Raw genomic sequence first — 12,081 nt, 5'->3', positions numbered from 1 at the left:
CATAAAGGAAAATAATGATTTTAAATTGCAGAGGATTCCGAGGGTATTTAAGCAAGTATAAGCTTAACATCACCCTAAAGGTAAGCATAACTTTCAGGGAATTTTAGAAAGTTAACATGGTTAAGGAGGGCTGTCAGAATATGATCAAGGCATTGGCTACTGGCCAACAGTGCAGATCAAACAACATGGTTCAACAGAAAGTAAGAAAAGAAAAACTCTAGTGATACGACGCCCAACTCTACAAGTAACTGAGAGCAAGCATATGGTCGGTTTAATCTTCACCCTACAAGCAATGCTTCTATGTAGATTCCTCATATTTCACATGTGTTATTGTCTTATAAGCTGTACTTGACAATTCATCCATGCCTTTGTATTGTGATGTTTATGTTTTATGCATGTGTTGAAATGTGGAATATGGAACAATACAAAAAAAAATGTCAGAAAATGATGTAACTTTCATGTGATCGAGGACAAAATTATCCACAGTATTTAAGTGACACCGAAATTCCTCGTATAGTGCCATCACGAATGTCTTTAGCTTACATTTCATAATATACAAGATGGCGACAGAGAGAGAGAGAGAGAGAGAGAGAGATAGAGAGAAGCAGACATACCAGACAGACGACCACATTATACAGAAATAGCTTAACTAAAATCCTGAAAAATCCTAATAACTATGTGTATATAATTTCTCATAGGAATTGGCCAGAGAGAGATAGAGAACAAGACAAGAAGAGAAGACGAAACAGCAATAAAAAACCATGAGATTTCAACAGAAAGTTCTGGGTTTTTCCGGTGGTGTTATGACCACATTTGGTCTCGGAAGTCTGATTCTGGGCTGGCAAGTGTGGTCGACTGCTGTCTTAGCCTCTCTTACAGAACCCATGGAAGTAAACGCTGCGGCAGGCGTCGCCATGTGGACCGGTCTCGTGGTAAGCAAATTAATGACACTCGGATACACCTCTACAACTTCTCATAAACTTTGAAGAAGTTACTTTTATGCGTGCGTGCGTGAGTGTTTGTGCTTGAATCTGTGTATGTGTTTATAACACGTCTATGCATAGTTCGCTGGGACGTTAGTCTAGATGAGTAATGCATTTCATTGTGAGTGTATGCATATGATACATTTCATCTTCAACAGTTTTATATCTCCTCTAACGATTCTACTACCTTCTTTCCTGTGTTTTACATCGTACACCCTTTCTCTGATGTGTAGGCCTACTACTCCAGGAGTTATAGTTGGTCCTTTATTAACAAACGTAATTAACTTAATCAAGAAGTTTTGATAATAAAAATGTACAGACTTTTTAAGAGTATGCAAAGTTGGTCAAGCGGCCAGAGTAGTAAGCAACCTTTAGAAACCAGACTGCAAAGTTTGGCTGCAAAGCAAAACAGGCAGAGGAGGATCATTGAACGGGCACTGATGCTGCAATTTCATTATATCCTTACAGATCAATGTTGAGTTGATTGCGAAATCTTTTCACGATGAAATTTCTTATCTAATGTCAAAAATACTTAAAGGTCAAGTTTACCATTGGTAGCAGTAATTCAGAAAATGTTCAAAGTATCATTTTTCATGCATATGTGTAGGTCTGTTGTATCACAAATCATCCTATGATATACAATTTTCGCAATAAAGTATAAAATGTAAGGATGTGAAATGTAAGTATTTTTCACAATAATACATAACTGCATATATACGGTTTAGTCTGGAAACATGCCTATTATAACTATTGATCACATTTTGTGTATTTCAAATACTTAATATCAATTATTCGGGTTCCATTTTTTTACAGTGATTGTTTGTCTCCATAACTCACATTAATTAATTTTTAGAACTATTTTAAAGCACTAACGTTGAGTTTTTTACTCATCTGCAAATGGTAAATTATGCCTTTAATCAGTATCAATGTTTACAGCTAATACCTGAATTCTTAATTCCTTACTTTTATGCAACAACAGATAATCATGTGCGGAATCAGTAATATCATCGCCGCTTTCGACTCAAAGAAAAAGACGCCATCCCTCTACGCGCTTCCGGTAAGAGAGAATAGTGACCGTGGTCTTGTTTCATAAAGTTGTTTGTAAAGTTACGAACGACTTTAATACGAGCGACTGGAGATCAGTTCTGGTGCTGAATTGGGGAAATTCTAATAAGTGTAGCTCATCAGAATTGATCACCAGTCGCTCGTAAGTTGTTCGTAACTGTACGAACAGCGTTATTAAACAGGACCAACAACAAGTCGCCAGACATGGATTTTTTAGTTTAGGACAGATACAAATATCAGCATATCCGCTCCATTTTTTTTCTATTACTGACATGATTATCAAAGTCAGGTAATAAAACCCTTTAAATTATACGGCACTTGATCCACAATTCGTGTTTTAGAGATATCTAAATCACCAAAAATATTTCAGTAATTTTCTTCGCTTTTCTGCAAAATCTTATCACAAATATCTCATACTAAATGAAAATGGGTATTTTTTTTTTCATTTTAACACGTAAGTCTTACGGAGCTAAAGGGTGGCATTTAAAACATACCTCAAACACGTCAAGAGAAAAACGAATCGATCCTCAAACAATGTAGGAATTCTAAAAGAAAACAAATAAACATTTATGTTTTTTCTTTTAACATTTTACATTCTATTGCTTATCTTTTTGGCTTGATGTGATCCTCTTGCATTTCAACAAGTAGTGGAAGATTTATTAGTAACTATAAAAAACTATTGAGCAAATGAAATAAACGTATTCTTTATACTAAGAAAATCATTCTTCTTAAGCTATAGTGGCGTTGTATTCAGCATGTTTGATGGAAGAGTGTGCTGTACGAGGAGTTTTGCTTGCTTATTCCAACTTTTGGAAAGCAACGCGATGGTACTGTATAAGTTGTATATTTGATATAAGTCATTTTTTGCATTAGTTGACACATTTTAAGAAATATTTGACTAAATGCAATACAAACCAAATTCACATGCAAATGGATACTTCCTATAAATCATAAGCTTAAAAAAAAAAACACTTTTCCATTTTCTTCAAGCCAACTCCCTGGTATATATCGTCACTTACTTCATTTTTAATACTTGACTTAAGTTGTGTAGTATACCCGTGATCCTTGGATGATGTCCCGTCAGGGCTCTCTATTCTCCATTACACTCGCTATGTCCTTTATGTCTTTGAGTCCAGTGTTTGCTCTAAGGTGTATCTACATAATAATGTGTGTTGAGGGCGTCCTCGTCGCGCTCTCCCATGTAGTGGTTCCCATAGTAGGACTCAGTGTTGTGTTAGCTCAGGGTGTCCTTTGGCATGTCCGGTAAGCCTTAGCCTCCTCTGAGCTACTTTGGAGCTGACTTTTTGTAAAGTCCCATACAGTTCTGAGTTGGTGATCCTCATCATTGTATTGGTTGATGTTTAGAGCCATCCTCAGCATCTTTTTGTAACAGGCATCTAAAGCTTTAGTGATTCGTCTAGTCATAGTCCAAGTTCCCGGCCTATACATGAATACTGACTCAACTGTGGCAGTGAAGGGGCGAACTTTACGATCCTGTCAGGCTCAATTTCCAGACAGCTTTTAAGCTATAGACATGCTGTCCATGCTTTTTACTTTTCTGCTTTTTTTAAAGTTTTCAGTCTCGGTCTTCTTCATGAATCTCGTTGCCATCGCAACGGCTGCCATATGCATCGGCCTCCTGACATGGTCTCTCCACGAACAGTATCTCGAAAACGAGCAGACCACTGATAACGGTATGGCGGTGGTCGGACTGTACTCCACCCTGGTCGTCGCCCACTGCCTGATTCTCATCTTCGCCCTCCTAGCGATGTCCGTAGACTGCTGTCTCTCAGCTGTTATGCAGCCCCCCATCGTAAGTAGGATATTTTATAACTTTCTCTTTTTCTCTTTCTGTCTGTCCCTCTGTATGTCTCCACTCTTTCACTTTCACATGTGTGTATGTGCATAAATTTGTAAGCTGATTGATTAAAAAGATGATCAAAATATAACAAATACCTATAATAAACAATTGTGACCCTGCATCACAAAACCAACAAAAAGTCGCCTGACTAGGATTTTCAGTTTAGGGCAGATTCTGAAAAAGCTGACTTTAAAATGATATATAACACAATTCAAATGGACTCTCCTAACCTATCGAGATATTCATAAGAAAGCACATACTCTGGAAAAATGTGAACTGAGAAAAGATGCTCTGAAGTACTGAAGTATAGGGTCTCTTCAAGCACTTAATCCTTACCAATCTGTGCTGGCTGTGCGATGAATGGGACAAAAAGCAGGATGTAAACCACTGGAGCACCAACAATGACGGGATTATTTAAACACATTCCACCCATGAGTAATGCCAACTTTCAAAACAGTAGCATTATCCATTCAAAAGTGATTAGAGTTGAAAGTTAAGAGTGTGCAAGGATTTTCAAAAAAAAAAATGGAAAGGGGCCTCCAAGACATACCTGAAGACACTACTCTCAAAAAAAAAAAAATGTTGTAGAAACACTGCTGAAAACACACTTTCCCATTTATTTTATGATCCCAAACTTGGGGATAGTGTAGAAGAAGGATAACTCTGTCAGATAATATTAAAAACTATGGATTGATATGGTTGACCCGTTTCACCTTTTTTGAGTCCTCACGTAAAATCAAGGGATGCGACTTTTTGTTGGTTTTGTGATGTACGGTCACAATTGATTAATTGTTAACTTGCTTTGCAATCGAATTCTTCCCATGCCGTGCACTTTTAAGAATTTAAAAGAAATTTGACAAAATGTTGTCGTTTAAAAAGAATGATTGAATTTATGGGGATTTGGAAGAGATATGTCGAGTTTCAAGTTGATATAATTATATAATAAAATGCATGAAGTTTTTAGATTCCTCCTGGTCTTGGTGTTATCTTTTCTGCTATGACTTTTTTTTTTTTTTGGTCTTTTTCATCTCCTCCGTCTCATTGTTATCCTTGCAGCCAGAACCTGTTTATGGACTGACCAAACCGAACGGCCTCTCTTTCATGAACTAGGCTCACCACCTTTGAACCAACTCTACCTTTCGTGTGGGGAAATTATCCATAGTTCTTAATCTGAAATCTCATGTTCCGAGTTCGCGAAGGTGATTTAAACTTAAAGACCATATTACAAATTTAGACCATTTTCTAAAATAAGCATGAGAAAAGCGTACCTTTTACATGCGCGTATCAACGCGAATTTGTTACTGGACGTCACCTGTAACAGTTGGTGTACGCAATCTGTCAATCGTATCTCCGCAGACGAATTTTACAGCTAGATTTAAAGCACCTTCGTGAATTTGGGCCATTACGTACACAAAGATGAAAAAGTTAAGATTGCTCTTAGAGAATTATGTACACCTGGTCCATTGAAACACGATTTTATGCTTCAAAAGTGATCATTCGTGAGTGTAAGGTCATTATCATGATAGTAATGCATGTACGAACTACGTCACTTTAAATGTCATCTTAAAAGGCTTAACAAGGTCTTTCCTTTTTTATGTTTCATTAAGACTCTTCAAATTTTCAGGTCTATCTTGGGAATAAGAATTCATCTAGGACTATTAATATTTGAGCTTTATTCATCTTGGAAATGTATGCTTTTTTATATTTATCATGTATTCTAAAATCATATTTAATTTACACTACCTTCTATATCCACCTTATCACTATTAGATTGTAATTTATGTAAATACAGTTTCATACTCAGACATCAATGTACATACTCGCATTTAGCCTGGAATAATGATGACGTGACGTACTTCATGGTAAATGCTGAGAAACACATGTATTCTCAGGTTTGTTGTTATTTTTTGGTTTAATAATTTTTTATGATATGCAAAACAATAATTTTTACGGTACCAGGCTGTGCAGACAGAAAAAAAAAAAATAGATAACGAAAGTGTTCAACAGCAACGCAATTCCAATCACCGTTAAGATTTTGTAGAGATACTATGAAAAAAAAAAATCGGCTACCTTGAAAATCAAACGATGATTGAAATAGCAGTTCACATTCAAACGTGCCAAGAATAATGACATTCATATAATGCTTTTTTTTTTTTCTGGACACTTCCAAGTAATCTGAAGAAAAGAAAAGAGTGTACATTTTCGGCAGTTTTGGGACAATCATTTACATATTAATTCCGCCACATAAGTGATGTTGAAGTATAAGTCTTCCTAATTTAGCATACACTTGCATTGTTATGTTTCCTTCCAGAAACTATTATATTTATGAAAAACATTTCTGTCAGTGCTCCCCCTGAACATCCGTGTTGTTGGGGCATTGCAAATTTGATGATTGATATTCGGAGGGTAGTTTCCTCATTTTGAAACAGCGTTGTTACTGATTTCTATGGGAGAAATGTGTGTGTAATAAAGTATGAAGAAGGAGACATGGTGCTTTCTTTTCTCGTCCTGCCGTTTCCCATTGTTTGCCCAACAACGGTGAGTCTACTGGTATACCGTAGTTTGTGTCTGGATTATATAGTGTCATCTAAATCGAAATATTACACTTGATAAGGCAGGACCGGTTAGATAATCATCTTTTAAACGACGGGTATTTCAGTTGAATATTTGATTTGTGTGTGTGATTATGCCTATGTGTTTGTGTGTGTGCGTCCGTGTGTGTGTGTGTGTGTGTGTGCGCGCGTGTGAAAGTGCAGCTTGATTTTCTATTTTTCTTCTGCTAACTTCACGTTCGTGTTTGCTATTATCTGTACTTATCTTAGAGTCCTTTCTAAGTGAGAGAAGCCCGTGTTAATTAATTACAGTTTACATGTAAAGATATTGACGTGCTGAAACCATTTTGATAAACACAACATTGTTTACAAACTGCACTGTACTTTTGCTCTGTGTCAGGTGCTTTACCCCTTACTATACGCTCATTCTTACACCCACGTAGACGGTCCCGAAAGGTTACCTACCCGATGGAAAGGTGCATTGTTGTGGTTGTATTGCTTTGTGTGTGTGTGTGTGTGAGAGAGAGAGAGAGAGAGAGAGAGAGAGAGAGTGTGTGTGTTTATGTGTTTGTGTGTGTGTGTGTGTGTGTGTGTGTGTGTGTGTGTGCAATAAATATTCAGACTATTAGGTACGTACTTGAATATTCTCGTTTGATTCAAGGGAACATGTGACGATATGTTTTATGCATTTTACTGTCAGAAGCACCACGACGTGCACACATACATGCAAATTTATAAGTAAATAGATATGAATACTATTATATATATATATATATATATATATATACATATTTATCTATACATATATTTACATATACACAGAGAGAGAGACAGACAGAAAGACCGACCGACCGAAAGACAGATTGAACACATACTTTTTCTACTTATCTACATATGACAAATCACTAGATATGTAGAATTTAATATTAAACAATAAAATATACACATATTTAAGTATGCATATGACATGACGCGTACTGATCAAAAGTCACTCTAAGGAAACCGGTCGAGAAAGGTTGAGAAAGAGAAAAAAGAAAGAAAAAAGAATGACAGAAAGACAGACAGACAGAAAGACAGAAAGAAAGAAAGAAAGAAAGAAAGAAAGAAAGAAAGAAAAGAGGAAGCACATGTATAAAAGACAGAAGGAGGTCAAATGTAAAATGGAAGGGGGTCAAAAGAAAGAGAAAAAAATCACATTTAAATTCAGACTCAGCTTCTGTAGGCGTGTTGGTACTCCAAAGCTGTATACCTACTACTTCTTTTCCATGTGTGCAAAGCACTTCACCTACACAGTGTGGTGGCTGCTACATATAAGCTCAGTTCTTCAAAATTGCATGCAGTGTATATAAAGTGTTGAGTGAAACAAGCGTTATTCTTCTTGTTCAACAAATTCTGTTGTATAAGAACCCCATTATTCTAATCGACATCACTGCCAGATTCTACAAATCTTCCTAACTCGTGGTTACATGATTTACAGAAGCAGTGATTATTAATGTTTAAATGCATCAATACCATATTTAGTTTATACCCCACGTGTCTTACGAGTCTGCATCGAGTCACAAAAATCATGGTAATGTTAACACTTATTCAATACTTTTATGAATGGATAGGTGCTTTTTTTGCTTAGAATATCTATACTGTATGCGTGCATGCGCGAGCGCGTGTGTTTGTGAAACGTTATATTTATTTGATCTAAATTGTGAATTCGACCTTTACCTCAAAAAGTGGTTCCCCGTATTTGTAACATTGCAGCTACACGTGACAGTAATCTATGTCCTTCGAATTTAGCCAAATAATGACAGTTGTACACAGATGAAGGGATTTTAATTTTTCTGCAATTCATGAGAGAGAGAGAGAGACAAAAAAACAACAACAATGGTCCCGAAAACCTTTAACGTTACCTTACTTACATGACTAATTTCCATTTATATGCACGGATACATAATCAAGGCCAATTTAAAGATATAACGTCAGATTTTTGTCTACTTTCTACTTGATTTAATGTTTCTAAGAGCATAGAGTGATTCCTTGAAAGCTGTAGGGGGTACTAAATAATATAAAAATAAGGATTAAACAAATGATTTTCATAAAATGAGCTACGTTAATTACAATGTAAAGTTTTACATGTTGGTACACTTTAGTGGTATACGGACATTTGAACACAAAACAAAAAAAATAATCATAAATAACACGATAAAATCGAGACTACCATTAGCCTACAGTTATGAGTTTAACCTGAGCAGTGTAATTAAAATGTTCGCTATTCAAATATTTTGCGGGGAATATTATACACATTCAACACATATATTCAATATTCCCGCCTTTCAAATTTCATTTTGTTTTCTAAAATGTCAATTTCAAATACTGCATAAACCCTTACTGTATAGTCAATGTAGTAGTCTGGTGTCAAATTCACTGATCTCAGTTTTACTTCACATAGTAAAATCACGAGGGCCGTTTGGTATACCTCGTGTCACATATATTTCAGTGGACGACCGCCAGATTAACGACCCGGTCATTATGGCGGAATCTTTCAATGATTATTTTGCAACTCTTGGTCCACATCTTGCCAGTAAAATCCCGAAATCATCAATTGAATTCCATAGATACTTAGGTAATAGGAATTCTCAATCAATATTTTTTGAACCTACTGCTGAAGAAGAAATTAAACAGAACAAAACAGAATTCTGAAAATTCAAGACCTATTTTATTACAATCTCAGAATTTTCATGTATAAACTAACAACTAATGAATTACCATCTGTTTTTATCCACATGTTCAAAAGGAATCGTTCTATCCACTGTTATCCCACTCGCCAGAGTGACGCCTATCACCTTCCCCGTACTCGCACTATTTTTGCAAAGAAAACAATCATATTTACTGGACCCAGATATTGGAATGATCTCCCTCTAGATATCACTTCTTCCTTATCTTTATTCACCTTCAAACGCAAATTAAAACAGTTATTACTTAGTGGATACACACTACCAAGTTTTTAGCAACCCTTTTATGCTCCCAGTCTTTTGTCCTTGTCCGCAGCACGAAGTCATTCAAGTTATTTTATGGTACCGATACATCTTTTAATAATATAGCATTTTTGTTTTTCAAACACTGCGAGATTTGTATGCAGTCTGGTTTGTGCGATATCTATGTGGTTCATTAGTTTATTACTCATCGTTTTTTTGTACTTGTGTAATTTTAGTTGGTCAAGACAAACATATCCGTTCTCCGTGTAAAATTATATGCCTATGAACTCGGGAACCTACAGTTTTACAAGCTTTAAAGCTTTCATGTAGGCCCCATCATATTTCTTATACTTACTAGTGACATTTTCACACGATATGACCTTGTACATTTGTGTCAAGTATATTTTCTTTTTCTTTTCTTCTACAATCAAAATACATGATTGTATATATTTTGTATTCTTGTTTTGTTGTCAATAATTGTGTAATGTCATCATTGAGAAATGGAAATATGAAATAAATTTGAACTTGAACTTGAACTTGAACTTGAACTTGAACCTCGTTTCTATCATATCCTCCGGAAGTCATATCGGAAACATGGAGTACGATCTTTATATGGTAATTGTGTAGAGACGTATTCCAGAAACTGGTACAGTTTTTACATTTGAATTGGACAATAATAATAATTGAAGGGGTCGGTGCAATATAGTGCTAACCCACACTTCTGTCAAAATGAGTTACATGCAGTTTCATAATCCTTATTCTTCACTCTAACGTCCATGAAAATATCATATAAAAATTCAACCAATAAGATGGAAAATATTGCATGCATTCATGTATTATTAATGTACAATGTACGGACGTTTCAAACATTCAACAGCGATTACCTCAAAAGGACTATTGTGTGGGTTAGCACAATATTGCACCGACCCATTCTACTAGGCTATGCGATGTAATTGTATCTGGAGTACATACGTTTGTGTTTTCTCATTTTTTAAGTTCGATTCCTATTCCGTGGCATTTTTTTTTTATTCATGATAACACAATCTATATTGTTCAATAACCCAACCACTATGAGAAACCCCCCCCCCCAAGAAAAAAAAAAAAAAAAAAAAAACGTTAACACATGTAATGTCGTTTGATTCCATTTACTTTCCTTTCGTGACCTTTCATGTGCCTACTATTAAACACCCTACAAGCAAACCCTACACCCTACAAGCAATGCTTCTATGTAGATTCCTCATATTTCACATGTTTTATTGTCTTATAAGCTGTACGTGACAATTCATCCAGGCTTTTGTATTGTGATGTTTATGTTTTATGTATTTGTCGAAATGTGGAATATGGAACAATAAAAAACAACAACAACAAAAAAACAGTAGGTGTGAATGTTAACTATGAAGTACTGAAACATGACCGTAAAAAAAAAGAAGAAAACAGTACGAAGTGAGGGAGGAAATACAGTAGACATACCAGAGAGTTCACGGTAATATAATTTGATGAGGCAACTAAACTCCAGACTATTACCTCAAGGCTCAGCCTATAGTTTGACATGGACGCATAACACTTTCTACATGCAACTGCTAATTAATTACCTTCTACCATAGCCACACATTCTGTAGACGTGCAAAGCATTGTGAGAATTGGGTATGAAACAAGCAGACTAATTGCCCGTCTCATCTCGATGACACTTTGCAGCATATTTTCAAGCTAGCTTAATCTTTAATTTTCCGCTCCTTCTCTCTATCCCGTGAAGAAGTTCTGATAGCTAAACCCCACTTCAAAAACAATATCCAAACTTTCGTATGAGAAGAGTTTACAAGCACATCCATAATAGTACGATGTATGGCAAATGGGTAAATACATCTTTTATTTTTGTAAAGAAAACACACACACACACTCACACACACACATACACACACACACACACTCACACACACACACTAATTCTTTGATTTGTTGGATATTATATTGATTTCCAGCGTGTCTTCATGTGAGGATGCCTAAACCCGTCAAGTAAAGAGTTTGTTCGCAAAAACCGATAAGTCCATTTTTGAAGATTTTGAAGTTCAATCTCTGTCATAAAGTACAAAATAATACCTTTTAAATGATATATTGGTCACTACATATAAAGGTATATTTTTGAAGTTATGGTCAAAAGAAGCAACAATTTTCTTATTATTCTCTTTGTTTTCTTGACCTTTAATCGCAAATATCTCCATTTGGCAAATATGGACTTATCGGTTTTTGCAAACAAACTCTTCAAGTGGTCCCGTCTCACATCCAACTGGACCCTATGGAAGACCTGCTACATAGTGCACCTGAATATGGGCTATCCCGCCATCTTCTCAGATGGAAAATGGGACAAAACAAAAACAAACAAACAAACAAATTAAGAACATAACAAAACAAAAGTCTTGCTTTCTGCAGAGAACCCAGTTTTCTTTGAAATTTCATTTTTAGATACGATTATGGGATATAATTTCAGTTGATATGACTTTTTAATAATCAAAACTTCCGTATACCGGCGTTGTCACCCCTTATTCTCCCCACTCGTTAGCTCTAACTCTCTCTGTGTTTATCTATGTCACAAACACACACACACACACACACACACACACACACACACACACTGGCAGACACATTTTTTTTTTTAC

General features: G+C 35.7%; 1 protein-coding gene across 1 annotated transcript; it reads left to right on the top strand.

Moving 5' to 3' along the window:
• The first annotated feature begins 761 nt into the window (after positions 1-761).
• Positions 762-5,019, top strand: LOC139713081 (uncharacterized). Its single transcript, XM_071624838.1, has 4 exons — positions 762-932; positions 1,963-2,040; positions 3,622-3,861; positions 4,966-5,019. The coding sequence occupies exons 1-4, from the start codon at positions 762-764 to the stop codon at positions 5,017-5,019; spliced, it is 543 nt and encodes a 180-aa protein (XP_071480939.1).
• Positions 5,020-12,081: the final 7,062 nt, after the last annotated feature.

The sequence above is a fragment of the Diadema antillarum genome, unplaced genomic scaffold, assembly GCF_040938485.1.
Source record: "Diadema antillarum isolate AM-2024a unplaced genomic scaffold, OU_Dant_1.0 seq00001903_RagTag, whole genome shotgun sequence".
Taxonomy (NCBI): domain Eukaryota; kingdom Metazoa; phylum Echinodermata; class Echinoidea; order Diadematoida; family Diadematidae; genus Diadema; species Diadema antillarum.
This window is presented reverse-complemented; position numbering and strand designations above follow the sequence as displayed.